Source organism: Saccharomyces cerevisiae, chromosome IV, assembly GCF_000146045.2.
Source record: "Saccharomyces cerevisiae S288C chromosome IV, complete sequence".
NCBI lineage: Eukaryota > Fungi > Ascomycota > Saccharomycetes > Saccharomycetales > Saccharomycetaceae > Saccharomyces > Saccharomyces cerevisiae.
Window position 1 is genome coordinate 158,878 of NC_001136.10, and position 22,191 is coordinate 181,068.

Genomic DNA, 22,191 nt, shown 5'->3' on the forward strand with positions numbered 1-22,191 from the left:
TCATCAAATTGCCCTTCTTGTGGGGGGATGCTCATCACAGACTACTGAATATGCATCACAGAAAAGACAAAAAGAACCATTAACATGATTCTGCATATATTTGAATGATTAATCCATGGTATTGATTTAAGGCGGTAAGAAGGAAAATTTAAAATTTGGATATTACCATCTTCTTCTACACTCATATATATTCCTAATTTCCTTTGCATCAGGTCAATCGTGACAGTTGTTGCTTATAAATGCGATTATTTTCTGCGTAATATCCATAATTACTTCAAGAACCCCTTAGGTGACAACCGAAAGTCAGCAGTCACTTAATAGTATTTAGTGTCAGAATTTGTTGGCCTATTTTCTTACATTCACTATATAATACTTACGGGGCTAGTTTTATTTTCTACCACAAATAAAAATAAAGCATCTTTTAATTTTCTTCCCTTGAATGGCTTAAGTGCCTCAGTCGAATGGCAACTTGGTTCCATTATTATCAACTGTATACTATTATAGAGGCATTTTTTTCAATAAAGACATGCGGTGTGTGGGTCTTTTTACCTCTGTAAGTTACGTAATAATGGAATTTCATAGAGGAAGAAAGATGAAAAAATTCACTTATAAAGGGAAGGACATCCGTGTGCTTATACCAGCTTGAGAAAGTACTGACCCTTGAATCGTTAAGTTTACTTCTACAAAATCTCCAAGTAAAGAAGGAATATAAGTAATATAAGTACAATGTCCGCCGCTACTGTTGGTAAACCTATTAAGTGCATTGCTGCTGTTGCGTATGATGCGAAGAAACCATTAAGTGTTGAAGAAATCACGGTAGACGCCCCAAAAGCGCACGAAGTACGTATCAAAATTGAATATACTGCTGTATGCCACACTGATGCGTACACTTTATCAGGCTCTGATCCAGAAGGACTTTTCCCTTGCGTTCTGGGCCACGAAGGAGCCGGTATCGTAGAATCTGTAGGCGATGATGTCATAACAGTTAAGCCTGGTGATCATGTTATTGCTTTGTACACTGCTGAGTGTGGCAAATGTAAGTTCTGTACTTCCGGTAAAACCAACTTATGTGGTGCTGTTAGAGCTACTCAAGGGAAAGGTGTAATGCCTGATGGGACCACAAGATTTCATAATGCGAAAGGTGAAGATATATACCATTTCATGGGTTGCTCTACTTTTTCCGAATATACTGTGGTGGCAGATGTCTCTGTGGTTGCCATCGATCCAAAAGCTCCCTTGGATGCTGCCTGTTTACTGGGTTGTGGTGTTACTACTGGTTTTGGGGCGGCTCTTAAGACAGCTAATGTGCAAAAAGGCGATACCGTTGCAGTATTTGGCTGCGGGACTGTAGGACTCTCCGTTATCCAAGGTGCAAAGTTAAGGGGCGCTTCCAAGATCATTGCCATTGACATTAACAATAAGAAAAAACAATATTGTTCTCAATTTGGTGCCACGGATTTTGTTAATCCCAAGGAAGATTTGGCCAAAGATCAAACTATCGTTGAAAAGTTAATTGAAATGACTGATGGGGGTCTGGATTTTACTTTTGACTGTACTGGTAATACCAAAATTATGAGAGATGCTTTGGAAGCCTGTCATAAAGGTTGGGGTCAATCTATTATCATTGGTGTGGCTGCCGCTGGTGAAGAAATTTCTACAAGGCCGTTCCAGCTGGTCACTGGTAGAGTGTGGAAAGGCTCTGCTTTTGGTGGCATCAAAGGTAGATCTGAAATGGGCGGTTTAATTAAAGACTATCAAAAAGGTGCCTTAAAAGTCGAAGAATTTATCACTCACAGGAGACCATTCAAAGAAATCAATCAAGCCTTTGAAGATTTGCATAACGGTGATTGCTTAAGAACCGTCTTGAAGTCTGATGAAATAAAATAGGAGTACTTAATTAAACTAAGTAAGCATGACTCAAATTTTCTGGAATACTTTGAAAATCAACGTCCTACATTCTATCAAATATCATATATATGCGCACAATTACGTTCTTCAGCAATCAGTTAGACCTGAAGAAAAAAGTAAGGGTAGAAAAAGTATATAAATATATAAAAGTGTAAAAATAAAAAATACAATGTGGTTGTGTGAAATTTATTGACCTCGCCTGTTCCTAACTACCAACGTATTGAACTATTAAAACCATTACCGAAAGCGCTATTATCACCAACATTGGAAAAATTAACGTTAGCTTTGTCACTTTTGAACTCGTTAAACGAGCTACCATTCCCATCTCCCTCCTTCATTGACTTTGTTGCCATCGATAACGGTGGTGACATAAATTCCATCAAACTAATATCACGACCTTTGTTATCGTTCCCATCGGTGCGACCAGCATTGCTACCACCATTAGTATTAACAGAAATATTGTTATTACTGGGAGTACGCGACGCTGGTCCAAATGTTGATGAATCTATGTAATGATTGGTTTCACTTGCATCGCCGCTTATTGATTTTGGACCACCACAGCGTAAGCACACTACGTTTTTAGCAAAGTTATGATACGTGCACGTGGAACACTTCCAATCTCCTGCTCTAAATGGCATGTTGGAGCCACATCCTCCCATACCGATATTGGAATTACAATTATTACTATTGTTACCATTGTTATTATTATTATTATTATTGGTATTACTATTACTATTGATACTACCATTATGATGATTGTTATTATGATTGTTATTATGATTGTTATTGTTATTACTGTTGTTCCCATTACCATTCCCATTACCGTTGATGTTGTTATTAATGTTATATCTATTATTGGTCATATTGTTAATATTATTGTTGTTATTGTTAATATTATTATTATAACGATAATTTGGGGCTATATTATTATTTCCCGAAAAATGATCCGCTATAATTATCGGCGACCCACTGTTCGATGGTGCCATGTTCAATGAATTTTGTCGCGACAATGGCGTAATTGCAGGAAAATGAGCTCTATTGTATGTTAAAGCTGCTGGCGTGTTGTTAGCAATCATGTTGAACTCAGGGGCACCATAGGGGTGATTCGCTGCAGTGTTACTAATATTGCTTGAAGATCCCGAGTTCACGCGATTGTTTAAATTATTTCTACTACTGTTAACATTATTGTTTGAGTTCGCAGTATGTATTTGACTATTTGATGGTGCCGGAAAAGAACATCTAAAACATGCAGTACGTCTTTGAAAGTTTGAAAAACCACAAGATGGGCAATTCCAGTCACCTGGTCTTGGTTTGTTTTTACTTTGAGGGAAAGGCGATAAAATTTCTTGAGCCTTATCGAGTACTCCGGTGGAAGAAGGTTGAAGCTCAAGGACATGTTCCACCACCCTTGGTTGCTTAGTGTTTGCCAGATTAGATAGGATTGATCTCCCATTCAACGCTAGTACTTCAGTTGCTTCTTCATGTGTTTGGAAGACAACAAATCCTGAGATACTATCTTGATCTTCCACATAGGGACTGTTATTTAGACTCCAGTTATTATTAACGTTAGACGTATCTTCTACGATGTTTTTGACAGTCCAAAACCCAACTGGTCTAACACCATATTGGGTAAACCATGATTCCAACTCACTTTGAGTTGTGTCGGGCGGTAAATTGTTCATGTACAAAATCTTAGATTTCTCTTGCAAAAACGCTCTAATATCGGTGTGTGAGTCATATGGTTTTGTTAAGACAGATTCCATATCTTCAGGGGAAGTACACTTTTTGTGCAATTGTATTAATATATCCGTTGTCCTTTTTAAAAGAGAGTATATCTCTGGAACAGAGCCTGCCTCTTCAGTTGGGATTGAAACTTCCAATATTCTAACTATTTCGTCCAAATCCTTCGTATTTTTGGCTGCATTAATACTAATACTTTTAGTATTACAATTGTTGTTGGAGATTGCTTTCTTTTGTCCCAAAATCTCCGGATGGTTGACACACCATCTATCGAATTCCTTCCATAAGTCAAATACTTTCGGATGTTGTAAATAAGAAGTAAGAATAAACCCATCATCTCTCGCTTGACGTGGTAAGGTAACACGGATATGCCATGTTGAATACAGGGAAACAAGAACAAAGTCGTCGTTACCAATAACGTCATGAATATCCTTGTCCAATTGCACCATTGCACTCTCCAAACTCTTTGTCGTCCCGTTTACTTCAATGCTCGGTAAAGAATTGGTCCCATAATGGCATACTAATGTTTCAGCATTCACAATTTGAAATGCTATATTCGCAATGCGACATTGATCCTTGGGGGTATCTGGCAAATGCGCAACTTGCAGCTCTAGTACCACATAGTGCATAATTTCTGTATCAAAAATCACAATAGCAATGCACAATTATCCTAGCGCTCTTCTTTAGTAATGCTATTTGCATCAAAACCAACTTATTAAACTTGTATGTGTTGAAAAATTTTTCACTTTAAACTTTTCCACTGGGCATCGGCATCGGAGAATGAAAATATATTACCAAAGTCACATTAAACAAGTACATGACATTACTTAAAGAAAACCCTTTATAATAGGCACTACTATTACTACTGTTACTAATTTACAATTATATATGTATATATGTAGATACACAAAGTTATGGAACGCCTACTCACTGTCTTCATCGTCTTCGTCATCGCTACGAGGCCCTTGATATTCATTTGTGACTCCATCTGGATGTTGTTCTAACCACATCTTTTCCCAAGCAACAATACGGGATACGTTAGATACCATATCTTCTTTCGTATCGCTTTGTAGCTCTACCACAATGTGCGGTTCGTATGATTCCACGGCATCCTGTTTGACGACACCCATAATCTCGGCATCGAGGTTTTCCTCGATCTTAGAGTCATGATAGCCTCTTGCATGCAATCTTGAATACAAGTTAGAGTTATCGCATCTCAACACCACCACCAAGTCAATCAGCCTCTCTGGGAACACATCATTGACATGCCAATCGACAATACTATTTCCCTGTCTCAAAAGAGGCTCTAGCATGTCCAGCAGTTTGTCTTCATCGACAATGTGCGATTTACGGCCCTCATCATATCCTTCGAAACAGTCGTTATCTTTGGCGAAATCCGAAATGTTATAGTATTTGTAATCCTTCAGTTTATTTTTTAAAAACTCACACGTAGACGACTTGCCACATCCTGGTGTTCCTGTAACAATGATATTCGGTCCATACCGTCTTGCTTCCATCTTTATATAACAAAGTATTTCTTTATTTTCTAATAGTTCCTTTCTACGAGTCTTGTGTATGATTTATAAAGAGTGAGCTCTTTTGTTATGAAGTATATTATTATGTGAGTATTTTTTTATAACTGCGAAAAAGCGAGGCGAACATTAATAAGATAATAGCAAAACAGGCATTTTTTAAACTAGATATGCAAAAACCACAAGGAAAAACAGGAAGAGAAGAGAATCAAAATATACTATTCCCTACATAATGGAAAAATTTGGTTTAAAAGCGCTAGTACCGCTCCTTAAGCTAGAGGACAAAGAACTTTCAAGTACATATGACCATTCCATGACCTTAGGAGCGGACTTATCGTCGATGCTATATTCGTTGGGTATTCCAAGAGATTCACAAGATCACAGAGTCCTCGATACTTTTCAATCACCGTGGGCAGAAACATCCAGAAGCGAAGTGGAGCCCCGATTTTTCACACCAGAATCATTCACCAATATTCCGGGCGTATTACAATCCACTGTAACTCCACCATGCTTCAATTCCATCCAAAATGACCAACAGCGTGTTGCCCTTTTTCAAGATGAAACTCTATTTTTCCTCTTCTATAAACACCCTGGTACAGTCATCCAGGAACTAACGTATTTGGAACTCAGGAAAAGGAACTGGAGATACCACAAGACGTTGAAGGCCTGGCTCACCAAAGATCCTATGATGGAACCTATTGTATCCGCTGATGGTTTAAGTGAAAGGGGATCATATGTGTTTTTTGACCCACAAAGGTGGGAAAAGTGCCAAAGAGATTTCTTATTGTTTTATAATGCTATTATGTAAGGTAGACAGAGAAACGAAAGAAGTAAATAAATGTCATTATATGTGATGCGGCGTTTTGGAGCTGAACAGAACGCCCTCTTTTTTTTTTTTAATGATTAATTGAGAAAAATAGTGTGCACATCTAATTTTGCATGTGGGATTGGTTTTCATACAATTCGACGATCTGGTCAGAAGAGGTTGCATCTTCTACGCCCTTGTCTTCTCTTATACGCAAAAATCTTGGAAATCTTAAGGATACGCCTTTATCAAAAGTTGCACTACCTGCTTTATAAATAGGCGATAGGGAAAGGTCTGCAGTCAAAACTTCAAACAAAGTCGTAGGTTCGAACCATACATCTGGCTCAGCACTCGAATCGAAAACAAACGTGGCTTTTGGTCCATCAATGATCGTCGGGGTCAACCTGTCGTGCAAAAGCTGCAACATTTCGTCCGAAAATCCTGTCCCTATCTTGCAACAAGTTTCAAATTCTCCTGTGTCTTGGTTGTAACATCCTAGAAGGAACCCACCGTACGTACCAGTTCTTTTTCCTCTACCATAATATGCCCCCAACACGCAGAGATCCAATGAATCTCCAACCCCCTCCAAGTAATCTTTTTTTAATTTCAACCAGTTTCTTGACCTTTTACTTGGTTCATAATGGGATTCAGGGCCCTCCAACATTTTGACCATCAAACCTTCGCATGAGTGATTAACGGACTCATCAAGGAATTTTTGAAGTTCATCAAGGTTATTTGTTGTTATCTGAGTCGCGTATTGGAATTCTCCCGGGACAACTTTTGTAACCTTCGTCAAGTATTCTCTTCTTTCCTTTAGTGACTTATTAATCAGCCTTTCATCGTTGTAGCAAAGTATATCAAATGCAAAGAGACAGACTTTAACTTTAACATCATTCAGCTCCACGTCTTTACGTTTCCTTGTACTTAAGACCTGGAAAGGCAAAATTTTCCCCTGATCTTTGTCCCAAGCAACAGCCTCACAGTCTAGAATTAAATTTTTGGTAGTATCCAAATCCTGGATAAAATCCGTTATGTTAATTTCTGGATATCTCTCAGTCATATTCTCGCCATTTCTGGAATAAATCCTCATTGTACCATCATTTAGTAAATGCACCTGAGCCCTTTCACCATCGTATTTGTATTCTGACGTAAAAGTTTCGCCTTGAAATCTATCCAATACTTCATTAATTGCCTTGGTAGGCTTGGCTAACATGGGTTTCAATGGAATTCCTGGTCTTAGAGTACAATATTTATCTAAATTCATAATACCGTGTTCCAGGCATGAGTTTATAACAATTTCATAGTTGGGTACTTGACAAAATGCGTCTCTTATCTTTTGTTGAGCACTTTCTAACACATCCATGGGGACATCTTTGTCTGGAGAGTCCTCCCTATTTTCATCATGGAGCAAAAGAGCCTTCGATAGGGATATTAAGACAGTCTTTTCAGCAAGACCGATTCTCAATTTTGACTCTAGGGATCTAATCAAAAACTTAGCCTCTATACCTTTGCAAGCAGTAAGCATTCTCTTGATCAGCTTCATCTTTTTTAATTGTGAATCTTTGCCCTGAGTCTTAGCAATAGCTCTAAGATTTTTGAAGACCTCACCCACGGTCAAGGGTTTGGGCTTAAACATAGTGGGTTGGACATTTCTCGCACCCATTGCTATTTCACCCAAATCCCCAATATCCTTGTATTTAAGTTTAATTTGGCTCATGGATTTCCCGCAAGTTTCGCTTATGGTTTTCATAAGAAGATTTTCTCCAAGGCCTAATTCCAAGCCTGCTTCGTAGTCAGGGCCCAATCTATTGATGAAAAGGTATGTTGTAGGTATTAAGTTCTTAGACGATTGCTTCATTATCTTAATAAAGAAATCAGAACAGATTCTTATAATCTCTAAACGGGAAGATATGGCCTCAATCTTGTTAAAAACCTCACAAACTTCAGAATAGGGGATATTAGACGAATAGTGATCATTATTATTTGAGCTCAAGGCGTCTTCAACTTCACCTACCAACCTCTGAGATTGTTGCGGTGAATCAGCAACACCGGAAGAGGGAGCGGATGATGGTATAGAAGAAAAATTGCTACCCATGGAGCTTGGAGCTGCTACAGTATGTGTAACAGCCGTCTGTTTCAATTTCTTGGTCGCGTATTCCTCTTCCCCACTAACATTATCCATTCTATCTTCCAGCATATGTTTGGATGATTTTTTGGGAGAAGGAGTACCTTCTGTTGGCTTATTTTTCATGGAAGTGAAGAATCTAGCCAAAGTGGCTTGTTTAGGCTTCTTACCGGCAGAGGAAGGTAATGAGGATGACATCAATAATGGCAATCTTGATTTCAAGGGACGTGCAGATGAAAGAAGGCAACCGGTCAGTAATCTGCGCATGTAATTGATGAACAATGACGTTAAAAGCTGCTCTAAACCTCCAAAATCATTACTTTTATTTTTGAACAAAGTACAGCGAGATGCAAACGCATGGCTTATTGCAGCTAAATTTCACTTTCACGCGTTTTCGCGTTAAGGTGAAAAATTCCATCAGCCATCTCAAGTGGAGGAACACATCGAAGCGAGCAAAAAGATGACAGAGTTAAACAGCAATAGAACCAGCGGCTGCAGTACGAATTCCTATTGCAAGTCTTACGGAAGGTTGGTGGGGCCTTATGTTGTTCAAAGTACTTGATTTTGGAAGTATGGTTGTCTGAAATTGTGGCTACGTATAGAGAATCATCCGGGTAATGATGAAAGTTTCTTTCAATGACAAATAGGAGTTTTAAGAAGTAGAAGAAAGAGCCGTTCGTATGAGTGCCAGGATCAGAAGGAAAGGGAGCAAGAGGCAGAACAATCATGTCGAAACAATTTGTTAGATCTGCGAAGAATTTGGTGAAAGGGTACTCTTCTACCCAGGTCCTGGTAAGAAATGCAACGTCAAACGACAATCATCAAGTGTCCAAGGACTCGTTAATTGAGCTGGCTGAAAAATCATATGATAGCGCAGATTTCTTCGAAATCATGGATATGCTGGACAAAAGACTTAACGACAAGGGCAAATACTGGAGGCATATCGCAAAGGCATTGACAGTAATAGATTACTTGATCAGGTTTGGTAGTGAGAATTGTGTTCTTTGGTGTAGAGAAAATTTATACATCATCAAGACATTGAAGGAGTTCAGGCACGAGGACGATGAGGGCATAGATCAAGGTCAAATCGTTAGGGTCAAAGCAAAAGAATTGACTGCATTACTATCTGATGACGAAAGACTGAACGAGGAAAGGAACATGAATATCAAGGGAAGAAACAGGAAAGGAAGAAGAAGAAGGGGAACTGGGCGCAGTGATGAAAATGACGATGATTTGCAAAGAGCCATTAGTGCTAGCAGGTTGACGGCGGAAGAAGACGAAAGAAGAAGAAAACAGGACGAGGATTATGAAACAGCTTTGCAGTTGAGCAAAGAAGAAGAGGAGCTAAAAAGATTGCAAGATTTACAAAGAATGCAACAACAGCAAGGCCAACAACAATTGCAACAACCTATGTATTATGATATTTTTGGTAACCCAATCACTCCTGAGGAATACGCACAATTTCAATTGCAACAACAGCAACAACAGCAACAACAACAGTTGCAACAACAACCAATGTACTACGATGTATTCGGGAATCCTATAACACCCGAAGAACTAGCACAGTTTCAACAACAACAACAACTACAGGAACAACAGTACTTAGCTTCTATGCAACAGCAGCAACAGGCAATGTCCAACAATCCATTTGCCAAATCAGAACAGAGCTCAAGTTCACCAAAACGGAACCAACTAGTAGCAGCTTCTTCTCCACAGCAACTGCAACAACAAAAACAACAAGAGCCATTGATTCAAAACAGGACAGGCAATCAATCAATGACAGACAAGTATAGTAAACTAAACGAGCTACTAGCCACAGGAACAGGTATTGATACATTCGGAAATGTAGGGGAGGCTCGTATTCCTGCCCAACATACGAAGACAGGAACATTCATCAATTCTCAAGGAACAGGATATAGGCAAGTATCGGATGATCCAAACCACAATCCGTTTTTGAACAGTCAGTATACAGGTTTACCAAGCACTAGCGTCGTACCAACACAAACAGGCTATGGCTTTGGTAACCAGTCTCAACAGCAGTCTCAAAATAATGGCTCAAATAACCGGGGATATACTCTAATTGATTTATGAAGTGATTCTGTCATTCCAGTCCGCATTTCTAATCAGATGAGCATTTTCTCGCATCGCATAATATATATGGACTAAGTAATTTAATCATTTCACAGCGCGTTTTGATGCAAGCGTTTAGTATAAAATGAACTGTATATTTGTATATGTGAGCGCACGATCGCTCCAAAAACTACTTTAGTAAACTAACGTAGTTCAGGACGACTGAAAGAAAATATAGTGCTTTAAATTTATCAGACAACCAGGAATGTCTTATGTCTTTACATGGATGTAATGTAAGTTGAATACTTTTACATATCCATCAGAAGAAGCCCTACGATACGCTCTAAATCTTGATGCGATAACTCTAAGGGACTTTTATCGCCACGTTCTCCGTTAATGTCCTTGTGAGATTGCAAGGACCGCAGCACCGCCTCATCAATGAATATATCCAAATATTTCTGTATCATTGGTACTACTTCATCGGCAATTTTCATATCATTACCACCTTCATTTTGGCTGAGGATTTTTATTAACGCTTCTTTAGATAACATCACCACAATTACTGTGCTCTGTACTCATGTCCTTTCTAAGTGCAATAATGTAAATTCTAACACGCTTTTATGTATGATTGATTTTTGATATTTTGGCCCGAAAGATAATTCTGGTCTCCCGGAAACATGAAGATGCAGCAAAGTAAAAAATAATAGGTAAAAATAATAAAAATACATGTATCTTTTTGGTTGGTTAATTTATCTAAACAGTTTTATATATATATGTATATATATATATATATATACACAGTATTAATATTCTTTCCTTGAGATTACTCTCTATAAAAAAAAAAAAAAAAAAGCTTTTAAAAAAAAAAAAACTCAAAAAAAGAAAGAATATTCAAAGAAAGTTTCATCTTGTCAGTTGAAATGAATAGTTTATTGTGGAAATTATAACAATAAAAGTTAGCTAAAAGCGAAAGTGTCGATGAAACTGGGCAAGTGCACTTGAGCTCTTGATATGGACGGTAGTATTGGTTACAACAATGACTGGTAAAAGAATGAAGTGGTTTGAGATAATTTTAGAGAAACAAAAAGAAATAACAAAGTGATAGTAATAAAAACGGTGCGCAAATGAGGATAAAAAAATCAGCACAGAAACTAGAGAAAACGGATAAAAAAATAAAAAAGCAGAGACAAAAATTAAATTACGACTGATTCTTGTTCAAAATCAATAGTAAAAGTATGGTTACAAAGTAATGTAATTCACAATGGAGATTTGAAAAAAGATAAAAATAATCGACGATTAGATCACAAAAAAAGCGTATCTCACCACAGTAGTTATTTTTTCTTAGATATTCTTTAATACTGGGGTTGTGACTGACCAGGTGGCATCGCCATGAAATGTTCCTGCTGTGGAGGATACCCCTGCTGCGATGGCATTTGCGGTGGAGGATACGCCTGTTGTTGCTGATGCGAAGGAGGAACCATGAATTGTGGATGATGTTGCTGCGGAGGAATAGCAAATTGTTGCTGAGATGGTAATTGTTGCTGAGGTATCGCTTGTTGATGATAGCTCTGTTGCTCTATCGGGAATGGGACAGGTACCGTTTCGTCATTTTCAGCCACATACAATGACTTATCGATAGTGGCCGGAATAGCCGCAATTTCAGTGCCCAGTTCTTGTTCGATTTTATAAAGGTTAAACCGATCATTCCAGTTAATCAAATTGATTGCTAAACCCAAGTGGCCAAACCTACCGGATCTACCAATACGATGTAAATATGTTTCTGCCGTTTTGGGGAAATCGAAATTGATAACGACATTAACGGCTTGAATATCGATACCACGGGTCAATAAATCGGAGCAGACCAATGTACGAACCTTACCTTGACGAAATTCGTGGAAAACTTTATTTCTTTCTTGTTGCTTCATTCTTGCATGAGAGTAATAACAGGAATAGCCTAAATCAGTGATTTTCTTGGCTAGTAATTCGACACGGTTAGTAGAATTACAAAAAATAATGGCTTGATTAATTTGAAGCTTAGAGAATAAAGTATTTAAACAATGTAGCTTTTGTCTTTCTTCAACAAAGGCGTAGTATTGAGTAATACCCTTTAGAGTCAATTCTTCCATCAAATTAATTTCATAAGGCTTATGCAGATGTTTAACCATGAATTCCTTAACCGTTAGTGGGAAAGTAGCGCTAAATAATAAAGATTGGTGAGTTGGAGGTAAGAAGGATAAGATTTGTTCAATTATTGTCTTGAAGTCACGAGATAACATTTTATCGGCTTCGTCCATGATGAATAATGAACAATCAGACAGATCTGCTACTTTTCTCGAAGCTAAATCCAACACTCTACCAGGAGTACCAACCAAAATATGGACTGTTTCATTTAATCTTAGAATATCGTCTCTCAAATTGGTACCACCAGTGGTCACCATACATGAAATACCACAGTGTTTTCCCAATGTACGGACGACTTGGGAAGTTTGCAGAGCTAACTCTCTTGTGGGAACCATGATCAAAGCCTGAATTTTATTCAACTTTGGTTTGACTTTCTCTAACGTAGGAATAACAAATGCGGCTGTCTTACCTGTACCATTCTTTGCTCTGGCCAATATGTCTCTACCAGTTATTGCTACCGGAATAGCCTCTTCTTGAATAGGGGATGGTTTTTCAAAACCGGCTTCAAAAATACCCATTAACAGCTCTCTTTTCAAATAAAAATCTTCAAAAGTATTACCCTTTGTATTTAAGACATCATCTGTCTGTGGTCTGGTATCCTTCTTGGGAATATTCAATGCAGTTTTCCAGTCCCGATCGAGATCCGTATTACTGTTATTATTAGTGTTGAAGTTATTATTGATGGAACCCATTACTACTATTTTCTTTCTTGTCGTATTTTAGGCCTGGGATAAGTTATTATGCGAATGGCGATGCGGTTATGAAGAAATAAAAGGGCTAAAAGTAAGAATTTTCTGCGTCTATCTTTCTATTAGGAATAAAATATGACTATATTTACTATTATTGTTGTTTTGTCGTACAATCCTTTATGAATGAAAATATTAAGCTTGTGGTCTTAAAAGAATGTGGATGAAACAAAACTGAATCCAATGATGAGAAATAAATGTACAATCAGATAATAAACACTTTTATTGATGATTGTCTTTTCTTGCAAACCCCAATGTTACAATCGCCCATTAGTTCTAAGATTGTGTTGTCCTTTTTCTTACGAAATTTTTTTCCCTCCCTTTTTTGATCACTGTCCTCGTTATAAGTGATTCGTGGGGTAACGGCGATATCATACTATTATTGGCCCATCTGATGGATTAGAAGACCTACAGGTTAATGTGAAGCGACACTAATGATAAGAAAACTGCATCGGATCATATCTGTTTTTGCAGCGTGGTATATTGGTTGTTGGTCATGTTTCAACGAAAGACTTTACAGAGAAGGAACTTGAAAGGGCTCAATCTTAACCTGCACCCAGATGTGGGCAATAATGGCCAATTGCAGGAAAAGACAGAGACTCACCAGGGACAATCTCGAATAGAAGGCCACGTGATGTCTAACATTAATGCAATACAGAATAATAGCAACCTGTTTTTGCGAAGAGGCATAAAAAAAAAACTGACGTTGGATGCGTTTGGTGATGACCAAGCTATATCGAAACCAAACACTGTGGTAATACAGCAACCGCAAAATGAACCTGTTTTAGTTCTGTCTTCTCTATCACAATCCCCGTGTGTATCATCATCATCATCTTTGTCCACGCCATGCATTATAGATGCGTACAGTAATAATTTCGGATTATCGCCATCATCCACGAATTCTACTCCCTCTACGATTCAGGGATTGTCCAATATTGCAACACCAGTTGAAAACGAACATTCGATATCACTACCACCTTTGGAGGAAAGCCTATCGCCAGCCGCAGCAGATCTGAAAGATACGTTGTCGGGAACTTCAAATGGTAATTATATACAACTCCAGGACTTGGTTCAGTTGGGGAAAATTGGTGCTGGAAATTCTGGAACTGTGGTGAAGGCACTACATGTTCCTGATTCCAAAATAGTTGCCAAAAAAACCATTCCTGTGGAACAGAATAACAGTACAATCATCAACCAATTAGTTAGGGAATTATCTATCGTCAAAAACGTTAAGCCCCATGAAAACATTATCACCTTCTATGGAGCTTATTATAACCAGCATATAAATAATGAAATCATAATTTTAATGGAATACTCTGATTGTGGTTCTTTAGATAAAATACTGTCCGTTTATAAAAGGTTTGTTCAAAGAGGGACTGTTTCGAGTAAGAAAACCTGGTTCAACGAATTAACAATATCAAAAATAGCGTATGGCGTACTAAATGGCTTGGATCATTTGTACCGACAATATAAGATCATTCATCGTGATATCAAGCCTTCCAATGTTCTGATTAATAGTAAGGGGCAGATTAAGTTATGTGATTTTGGAGTTTCCAAAAAACTAATAAATTCTATCGCTGATACATTTGTTGGAACGTCCACTTATATGTCACCAGAGAGGATACAAGGAAACGTTTATTCTATCAAAGGGGACGTTTGGTCATTGGGCTTAATGATCATCGAGCTGGTAACTGGAGAGTTTCCCCTAGGTGGGCATAACGATACACCTGATGGCATATTGGATTTGCTGCAACGTATTGTCAACGAGCCTTCACCAAGATTACCCAAAGACCGTATCTATTCCAAGGAAATGACAGATTTTGTCAATAGGTGTTGTATTAAGAATGAAAGGGAAAGGTCATCGATTCATGAATTGCTACATCATGATCTTATAATGAAATACGTATCACCGTCTAAAGATGATAAATTTAGACATTGGTGTAGAAAAATAAAATCTAAAATAAAGGAAGACAAGAGAATTAAAAGAGAAGCCTTGGACCGTGCCAAGTTAGAAAAGAAACAATCGGAAAGATCAACCCATTGAATGCATGCGATAACATTAGTTAGGAACATATTGCACTTTTTTTCACATCCCTTTCTCAAAGCTATATTCATATATATATAGACTCTCCTGATTATGTAAATCACAAACCAATTTTCTAATGTAACAATATTTTTAAAAATAATCATCAAAGTAGCACTTTATGTACAGAAAATTTCACGATTGAGAGAAGCTTGCGAATAATACTAGTTAGCCTGTGTTTCACCATCGTTACTTAATTTCTTATAGTTCTTATATTCTTTATTTTTATGCCACAACCAACCTTCGGTTCCTCTAACGAAACCGAAGGCGATTAATAACCCACCGAAGCTACGTAAAGTTACTTTCCACCATTGTGGGTTTCTTTTTTCAAATTCAGTCAGAGAAATGCCTCTTTTGGCTTCTTTTTTACCATACTTGAATGGTTTCCCAGATGCCAAGTATGAGCCAAATCCAACAGAAAACATAGTGCTCATGACTTGACAAGGAACGCAATCCATAGTCTCTTCTTTTTCCAGCTCCCTTTGTGGTGGAGGGTTGAACACTGCCAAAATATTACTCATTGTTTTTCACCACTTGCTGTTTCTCTCTAAGCGGTGTTTTGTTTCCTACTTGGTGGCACACAATGACTGTACTCGCTTTATATGCTCGTACCTTTTTTCAAAAGCCCATCGTTAATTTTTCACCCGAGGACCCCATATTACGCGTTTTTTGTTAATGTTCAATTTCTGACATGTTACAATTATAATAACGCCAAAAGAGGTAAATGTATATTTGAACAATTGTTAAAGAGAAGATAAAAACCCTTTAATCTTGCATTTGTCGTCAATAGTACACAATAGGCGATCTATTTTAGTACGGCAATTAAAAGAAAGCTGCTTTTCAGTCAAGAATGCCGGAATTAACAGAATTTCAGAAAAAACGTTTAGAGAACATCAAAAGGAATAACGATTTATTGAAAAAACTCCATTTGTCTGGAGTAGCATCTCAAATTAAGCACGAGGCTGGGGTGTTGGAAAAATCTAGAGCTCCTGCAAAAAAGAAACAAAAAACAACTAATACCAGAGCAACCAAGTCTGCGAGTCCCACTTTACCTACACGAAGATCAAGAAGGCTAAGGGGTGAGTCTGCAGACGATGTGAAAGGAATACCCAATGTGAACGATAATCAGTTGCTTAAAATGGGTTCTCCAGATGGCCAGGATAAGAATTTTATAGACGCAATAAAGGAGAAACCTGTAATAGGAGATGTGAAATTAAGTGATCTGATCAAGGATGAAGACGAAAGTGCCCTTTTAGAGAAATTCAAGAGGTTTAATAACGGAAACTTTTCTTCTGGTGATTTCTTTGAAGAAATAAAAAAGAGACAGGGTGACGTTACGGGGATGGACGAATTTGATTTGGATCTATATGACGTTTTTCAACCGAACGAAATTAAGATTACATACGAAAGAATCTCTGCCACTTACTTCCATCCTGCTATGGAAAAAAAGCTAATAATTGCAGGTGATACAAGCGGTACTGTGGGTTTTTGGAACGTTAGAGATGAACCACTAGCTGACAGCGAAGAGGACCGAATGGAAGAACCCGATATCACCAGAGTGAAACTATTTACCAAAAACGTCGGCCGTATTGATTGCTTCCCTGCGGACACATCGAAGATATTGCTCACCTCTTACGACGGAAGCATCAGGTCAGTTCACTTGAATAACTTACAGAGTGAAGAGGTTCTCACCTTGAAAAATGAATATGACGATTCACTGGGTATCAGCGATTGCCAGTTTAGCTACGAAAACCCAAATGTTTTATTCCTCACCACATTAGGTGGTGAATTCACCACGTTTGACACAAGAGTAAAAAAATCAGAGTATAATCTGCGAAGACTCGCAGACAAGAAGATCGGGTCTATGGCAATAAATCCCATGAGACCCTACGAGATTGCCACCGGATCACTTGATAGAACACTCAAAATCTGGGATACAAGAAACCTTGTTAAAAAGCCAGAGTGGTCACAATATGAAGACTATCCCAGTCATGAAATTGTCTCCACATATGACTCAAGATTGAGCGTCTCTGCAGTTTCTTACTCACCGACAGATGGCACCTTAGTGTGCAATGGCTATGACGATACCATCCGCTTATTCGATGTCAAGAGTAGGGATCACCTTTCTGCGAAGTTGGAGCCCAAACTAACGATTCAGCACAATTGCCAAACAGGAAGATGGACAAGCATCCTCAAGGCCAGGTTCAAGCCGAACAAGAATGTTTTTGCAATAGCTAACATGAAGCGCGCCATCGACATATACAACAGCGAAGGCCAGCAACTGGCTCACCTACCCACAGCTACTGTCCCAGCTGTAATTAGTTGGCACCCGCTGCGAAACTGGATTGCAGGTGGTAATTCTAGCGGCAAAATATTCCTCTTTACTGATGACTCCGGAACCATAAAGCAGGAAGAATGAAAACATCTCAGTTACCCGCACTGCCTTTTTTCTCTCCCGCTTTTCAGCAGAACGAGGCGACAAGCGAAGGAACAAAACAAAACAAAAGAAAACAAAAATATTGAAATGCAAGAACATGGACACATAAAAACATTTTTGATCCGGTCGAAAGAAAACGATCAGAAATTTTTAGCTGCTTGCTTAGAAGAAAAGAAAAGAAAATTGCAGAGAAAAAGCTATTTATTGTTTCTGTCCTTCGCTTTAAAACATAGAGATATTTTGTCCTTTTTATCATTGCTTATTATAAATGCATCATAACTCACAGTCTTTGAGCTCTGGACACATCAGGAGCCCCGAGGATGAAAATGTGGCACCTATAGGTAATCTTAAACACAGGACTGGATCCCTCAGTCATATTTCATCTGCGCACCCGAGGGTCGCACTTAGCGACGTTACCAATATAGTTGCGACAAACTCTAGCAACAACAGCATAAGTAAGCCAAAAGTCGCCCCAATTAAAGAAAGATTGGATTCAGCTGCGATAATTGAGGAAGAAAGGCTGGATGCGAATAGTGTTGCACAGAGAAAAGAAGCTGATCATAACGATTTGTTAACGGACAGGGAACAAGAGGAACCCGTTGAAGACGACGGAGAAAGCGAAGAGGATGAAGAAGAAGACCAGGAGCCTCTACTGTTGCAACATTATGCTAGTGATACATTGGTCTGGGAGCATGCATTTAGAACTTACTATAGAACTACATTAGATCCCAATGATGATGACGTGTACGATGTGGTCATGGTTGCCGAATTATCTAATGAGATATTCGAGTATATGAGGAAATTGGAAGACCTGTATAAACCCAACCCGTACTACATGGATAAACAACCAGAGTTAAGATGGTCGTTTCGAAGCACACTGATTGATTGGATCGTCCAAGTACATGAAAAATTTCAACTTTTACCTGAAACTCTATATCTCTGCATTAATATAATAGACAGATATCTGTGCAAAGAAGTTGTTCCTGTAAATAAGTTCCAACTTGTGGGTGCAGCCTCACTCTTCATTGCTGCTAAATATGAGGAAATCAACTGTCCTACAATCAAGGATTTCGTATACATGTCAGAAAACTGCTACTCAAGGAACGACCTGCTGGACGCAGAAAGAACTATTTTGAACGGCTTAGAATTTGAATTGGGTTGGCCTGGTCCGATGTCATTTTTACGAAGAATCAGTAAGGCAGACGATTACGAGCATGATACGAGAACACTGGCCAAATATCTATTGGAATCCACAATAATGGACCATCGACTGGTTTCCGCTCAACCTAGTTGGTTAGCTGCCGGTGCATACTTTCTAAGTAAGATTATTCTGGGCCAAAATCAGTGGTCTCTGGCGCACGTCTACTATTCCAATTATACACAAGAACAAATTCTTCCGTTGGCCACCATTATTTTAGAAAATTGCAGATATGCCTCTAAACGTCATAACGCCATATGGAGAAAATATTCTTCACGTCGTTATTTGCATTCTTCACAGATCGTAGCGAAGTGGATAGCATTAGCTGAACACAGAGTAGAAAGATCTAACTAAAAAGCCTCAGCTCGAGACATGGCATCAACAAAGGAAAAAGGATTCATTACCGTCTTTTGCACACAAAAACTTTAATCATCAGTAATAAACATATGTAACTTTTTAACCTTAAAACATACTAATCTCCGTACTTTTTTTAAAGCATCCACAATCCATATGGATATGACGCGAAATTAGCTCGGCGGTTAATTATTAAAAAATTGAAGCTAAAATCAAGGTTAACAAAACAACTCATTCAAAATAACTTACTCATTCATATACTGCCACCAAATGGAATATGTCCCATGAATGGCTCATAAGCGCATCGGAAACAATGAGAAGCATTGGTAATGGGGAAGGTTTGCGGGATAAAGGTGCTGTCGTTGCCAACAATGACGGAGAATTTAACGAAGGTGATACAAATCGTGAAGAGGATAGCTCTACCATTTTCTCCTTCGATTTTGACGAGGAGATTGTAATGTGTATTGACTTTTCTGGAGGAAAACTCGGGTGTTCTATTTTAGATTATCATACCAAGACTTTGAAAGCGTTTGACCAGGACTACGTGGTCAATAAAACAACAATTTCGTCTCATGATCTTATCGATGATGCAGATATGTCTTCAAACGACATAAGTCTGTTACTTGGACTTTTAATAATGGAAGCAAACCCAACTGTATGCCTAGTGCCGGCAAGATTGGAGGATTGGATTTTCGACTACATTAAGACAAAATGCGATGAGATAAACTGTAGGCTAGAACTACAACCAATAAAACGTTTCAAAAAATGGGACTTATTGCAGTCATTGCAGTTAAGGGGTCATGATAATCAGACTATATTGAACGACATATTATCAAATAGCAAATTTACCACCACAGTCACCTTAGGTACAGTGGGATGCATCCTTGCAAATCATGAACAACTTGGTGAATACAATGACAGTACTGCTTCAAGTAATATGGTAACAGGACGATTAGTTCAGAATGCTTTTGAAGATGTGATACATGGCATAAGGTATATCGACATAAGGGATCGGATGGTACTGGATGAAAATACTATATCGGCTTTGCATATTTTTCCAACAGCTCATAAACTGGGCCATGATAAGATGATGAGAAATGGTTTCTTTAGTGTATTTGAACTATTCAATCAAGTGTCTTCGGACTACGCCAGGAGAATTTTGAAGTCTTGGCTTATTAACCCATTAACCAATAAAAAACGGATAGAAACAAGATACAGCATCATAAGAACCTTATTGGATAAACAAAACGCCATCATTTTTAGTGACCTTAGCCAATCAATAAAAAGATGTCCAGACGCTTTTGGGTTTATAAATCAGTTAAGAAGTGGTAAATCGACATTAGGGACATGGTCCAAGGTTGCAAGTTTTTTAGAAAAAGGAATAGCTATATTTCAACTGGTGTCGTCCTTGAAATTAGGTTCAGACGAAGCCAACATTTTACATGATATCAAAAATAAGGTTGATATATCAGCTTTAAAGGAATGTTTGAGAAAAGTAGAAACGGTAATAGATTTTGACACATCAAGAGATACCAAGACGCTCACGATAAATACGGGGGTTGACAACAGATTAGACGAATGCAGAAATATTTATAATCATTTGGAAGGGATCTTACTGGATGTCGCAAGAGAAACTCAAATTTTTTTACTGAATACTATGCCTCAAGAAGATTGTAAGACAACAAAGAGTTTAGAAAAGTTAGTGAATGCTGTTTATATTCCCCAATTAGGATACTTAGTAACCATTAGCGTCTTAATGGAACCTTTATTGGATGGCATTCCAAACCTTCAATGGGAAGAGATCTTTAGGAGTTCAGAAAATATATACTTCAAAAATGGCAGGGTTCTTGAGCTGGATGAAACATACGGCGATATTTATGGCGCGATTTCAGATTTTGAAATTGAAATCCTGTTTTCCTTACAAGAACAAATTCTGAGAAGAAAGACTCAACTCACTGCTTACAATATACTGCTTAGTGAACTGGAAATATTATTATCGTTCGCTCAAGTGTCTGCTGAAAGGAATTATGCAGAGCCTCAATTGGTGGAAGATGAGTGCATATTGGAAATTATTAACGGAAGACATGCTTTGTATGAAACATTCCTTGATAATTATATCCCCAATAGCACAATGATTGATGGCGGGCTATTTTCTGAATTAAGTTGGTGTGAACAAAATAAAGGAAGAATCATTGTAGTCACTGGCGCTAATGCATCTGGAAAGTCTGTATATCTTACACAGAATGGTTTAATTGTGTACTTGGCACAAATTGGTTGTTTTGTTCCAGCAGAGAGAGCGAGAATTGGAATAGCGGATAAAATATTAACTAGAATCAGGACTCAAGAAACTGTTTATAAGACTCAAAGTTCCTTTTTGCTAGATTCTCAACAAATGGCAAAATCACTGAGTTTGGCCACTGAAAAAAGTCTCATTTTAATTGATGAATACGGCAAAGGTACTGATATTTTAGATGGACCTTCACTATTTGGTTCCATAATGCTCAATATGTCCAAGAGTGAAAAATGTCCACGCATAATCGCATGTACACACTTTCATGAACTATTTAACGAAAATGTACTCACAGAGAATATAAAAGGTATCAAACATTACTGCACTGATATACTTATCAGCCAAAAATATAATCTTTTAGAAACAGCACATGTCGGAGAAGATCATGAAAGTGAGGGAATCACATTCCTATTCAAAGTAAAGGAGGGGATCTCAAAGCAGTCATTTGGCATATATTGCGCAAAAGTATGTGGTTTGAGCAGAGATATTGTGGAAAGGGCTGAAGAACTATCTCGCATGATTAATAGAGGCGATGACGTAGTTCAGCAATGTGGAAATCTGACCGAAAAGGAGATGAGAGAATTCCAAAAGAATCAGGAAATAGTGAAAAAGTTTTTATCTTGGGATTTGGATCTCGAAACTACAACAACTTCCGAGAATCTCAGGCTTAAATTGAAAAATTTCCTTCGCTAATATATCAAAGAATAAAAAAACGCTTACTT

The 22,191-nt window shown here is 38.1% G+C and overlaps 14 protein-coding genes across 14 annotated transcripts; 8 read left to right on the top strand and 6 right to left on the bottom strand.

Annotated features, from left to right (window-relative positions):
* Positions 1–726: 726 nt before the first annotated feature.
* SFA1 (bifunctional alcohol dehydrogenase/S-(hydroxymethyl)glutathione dehydrogenase) lies at positions 727–1,887 on the top strand (the record flags this gene model as incomplete). Its single annotated transcript, NM_001180228.1, has 1 exon — positions 727–1,887. One exon carries the CDS (start codon positions 727–729, stop codon positions 1,885–1,887), a length of 1,161 nt encoding a protein of 386 aa, NP_010113.1.
* A 230-nt stretch (positions 1,888–2,117) lies between these two features.
* Positions 2,118–4,277, bottom strand: NRP1 (Nrp1p; the record flags this gene model as incomplete). Its single annotated transcript, NM_001180227.1, has 1 exon — positions 2,118–4,277. One exon carries the CDS (start codon positions 4,275–4,277, stop codon positions 2,118–2,120), a length of 2,160 nt encoding a protein of 719 aa, NP_010114.1.
* Positions 4,278–4,571: 294 nt separating this feature from the next.
* FAP7 (nucleoside-triphosphatase) lies at positions 4,572–5,165 on the bottom strand (the record flags this gene model as incomplete). The annotated part of the gene is made up of 1 exon (NM_001180226.1): positions 4,572–5,165. One exon carries the CDS (start codon positions 5,163–5,165, stop codon positions 4,572–4,574), a length of 594 nt encoding a protein of 197 aa, NP_010115.1.
* Positions 5,166–5,412: 247 nt separating this feature from the next.
* Positions 5,413–5,988, top strand: CDC36 (CCR4-NOT core subunit CDC36; the record flags this gene model as incomplete). The annotated part of the gene is made up of 1 exon (NM_001180225.1): positions 5,413–5,988. The coding sequence occupies one exon, from the start codon at positions 5,413–5,415 to the stop codon at positions 5,986–5,988; it is 576 nt and encodes a 191-aa protein (NP_010116.1).
* Positions 5,989–6,109: 121 nt separating this feature from the next.
* CDC9 (DNA ligase (ATP) CDC9) lies at positions 6,110–8,377 on the bottom strand (the record flags this gene model as incomplete). The annotated part of the gene is made up of 1 exon (NM_001180224.1): positions 6,110–8,377. The coding sequence occupies one exon, from the start codon at positions 8,375–8,377 to the stop codon at positions 6,110–6,112; it is 2,268 nt and encodes a 755-aa protein (NP_010117.1).
* A 459-nt stretch (positions 8,378–8,836) lies between these two features.
* On the top strand, positions 8,837–10,201 carry ENT1 (epsin; the record flags this gene model as incomplete). The annotated part of the gene is made up of 1 exon (NM_001180221.1): positions 8,837–10,201. One exon carries the CDS (start codon positions 8,837–8,839, stop codon positions 10,199–10,201), a length of 1,365 nt encoding a protein of 454 aa, NP_010120.1.
* Positions 10,202–10,488: 287 nt separating this feature from the next.
* Positions 10,489–10,731, bottom strand: MHF2 (Mhf2p; the record flags this gene model as incomplete). Its single annotated transcript, NM_001184530.1, has 1 exon — positions 10,489–10,731. The coding sequence occupies one exon, from the start codon at positions 10,729–10,731 to the stop codon at positions 10,489–10,491; it is 243 nt and encodes an 80-aa protein (NP_878060.1).
* An 801-nt stretch (positions 10,732–11,532) lies between these two features.
* On the bottom strand, positions 11,533–13,053 carry DHH1 (DExD/H-box ATP-dependent RNA helicase DHH1; the record flags this gene model as incomplete). The annotated part of the gene is made up of 1 exon (NM_001180220.1): positions 11,533–13,053. The coding sequence occupies one exon, from the start codon at positions 13,051–13,053 to the stop codon at positions 11,533–11,535; it is 1,521 nt and encodes a 506-aa protein (NP_010121.1).
* A 251-nt stretch (positions 13,054–13,304) lies between these two features.
* On the top strand, positions 13,305–13,436 carry YDL159W-A (uncharacterized protein; the record flags this gene model as incomplete). Its single annotated transcript, NM_001184465.1, has 1 exon — positions 13,305–13,436. The coding sequence occupies one exon, from the start codon at positions 13,305–13,307 to the stop codon at positions 13,434–13,436; it is 132 nt and encodes a 43-aa protein (NP_076884.1).
* Positions 13,437–13,603: 167 nt separating this feature from the next.
* On the top strand, positions 13,604–15,151 carry STE7 (mitogen-activated protein kinase kinase STE7; the record flags this gene model as incomplete). Its single annotated transcript, NM_001180219.1, has 1 exon — positions 13,604–15,151. The coding sequence occupies one exon, from the start codon at positions 13,604–13,606 to the stop codon at positions 15,149–15,151; it is 1,548 nt and encodes a 515-aa protein (NP_010122.1).
* Positions 15,152–15,354: 203 nt separating this feature from the next.
* DMO2 (Dmo2p) lies at positions 15,355–15,711 on the bottom strand (the record flags this gene model as incomplete). Its single annotated transcript, NM_001180217.1, has 1 exon — positions 15,355–15,711. One exon carries the CDS (start codon positions 15,709–15,711, stop codon positions 15,355–15,357), a length of 357 nt encoding a protein of 118 aa, NP_010124.1.
* A 329-nt stretch (positions 15,712–16,040) lies between these two features.
* CMR1 (Cmr1p) lies at positions 16,041–17,609 on the top strand (the record flags this gene model as incomplete). Its single annotated transcript, NM_001180216.1, has 1 exon — positions 16,041–17,609. The coding sequence occupies one exon, from the start codon at positions 16,041–16,043 to the stop codon at positions 17,607–17,609; it is 1,569 nt and encodes a 522-aa protein (NP_010125.1).
* A 286-nt stretch (positions 17,610–17,895) lies between these two features.
* On the top strand, positions 17,896–19,179 carry CLB3 (B-type cyclin CLB3; the record flags this gene model as incomplete). The annotated part of the gene is made up of 1 exon (NM_001180215.1): positions 17,896–19,179. One exon carries the CDS (start codon positions 17,896–17,898, stop codon positions 19,177–19,179), a length of 1,284 nt encoding a protein of 427 aa, NP_010126.1.
* Positions 19,180–19,456: 277 nt separating this feature from the next.
* On the top strand, positions 19,457–22,162 carry MSH5 (MutS family protein MSH5; the record flags this gene model as incomplete). The annotated part of the gene is made up of 1 exon (NM_001180214.1): positions 19,457–22,162. One exon carries the CDS (start codon positions 19,457–19,459, stop codon positions 22,160–22,162), a length of 2,706 nt encoding a protein of 901 aa, NP_010127.1.
* Positions 22,163–22,191: the final 29 nt, after the last annotated feature.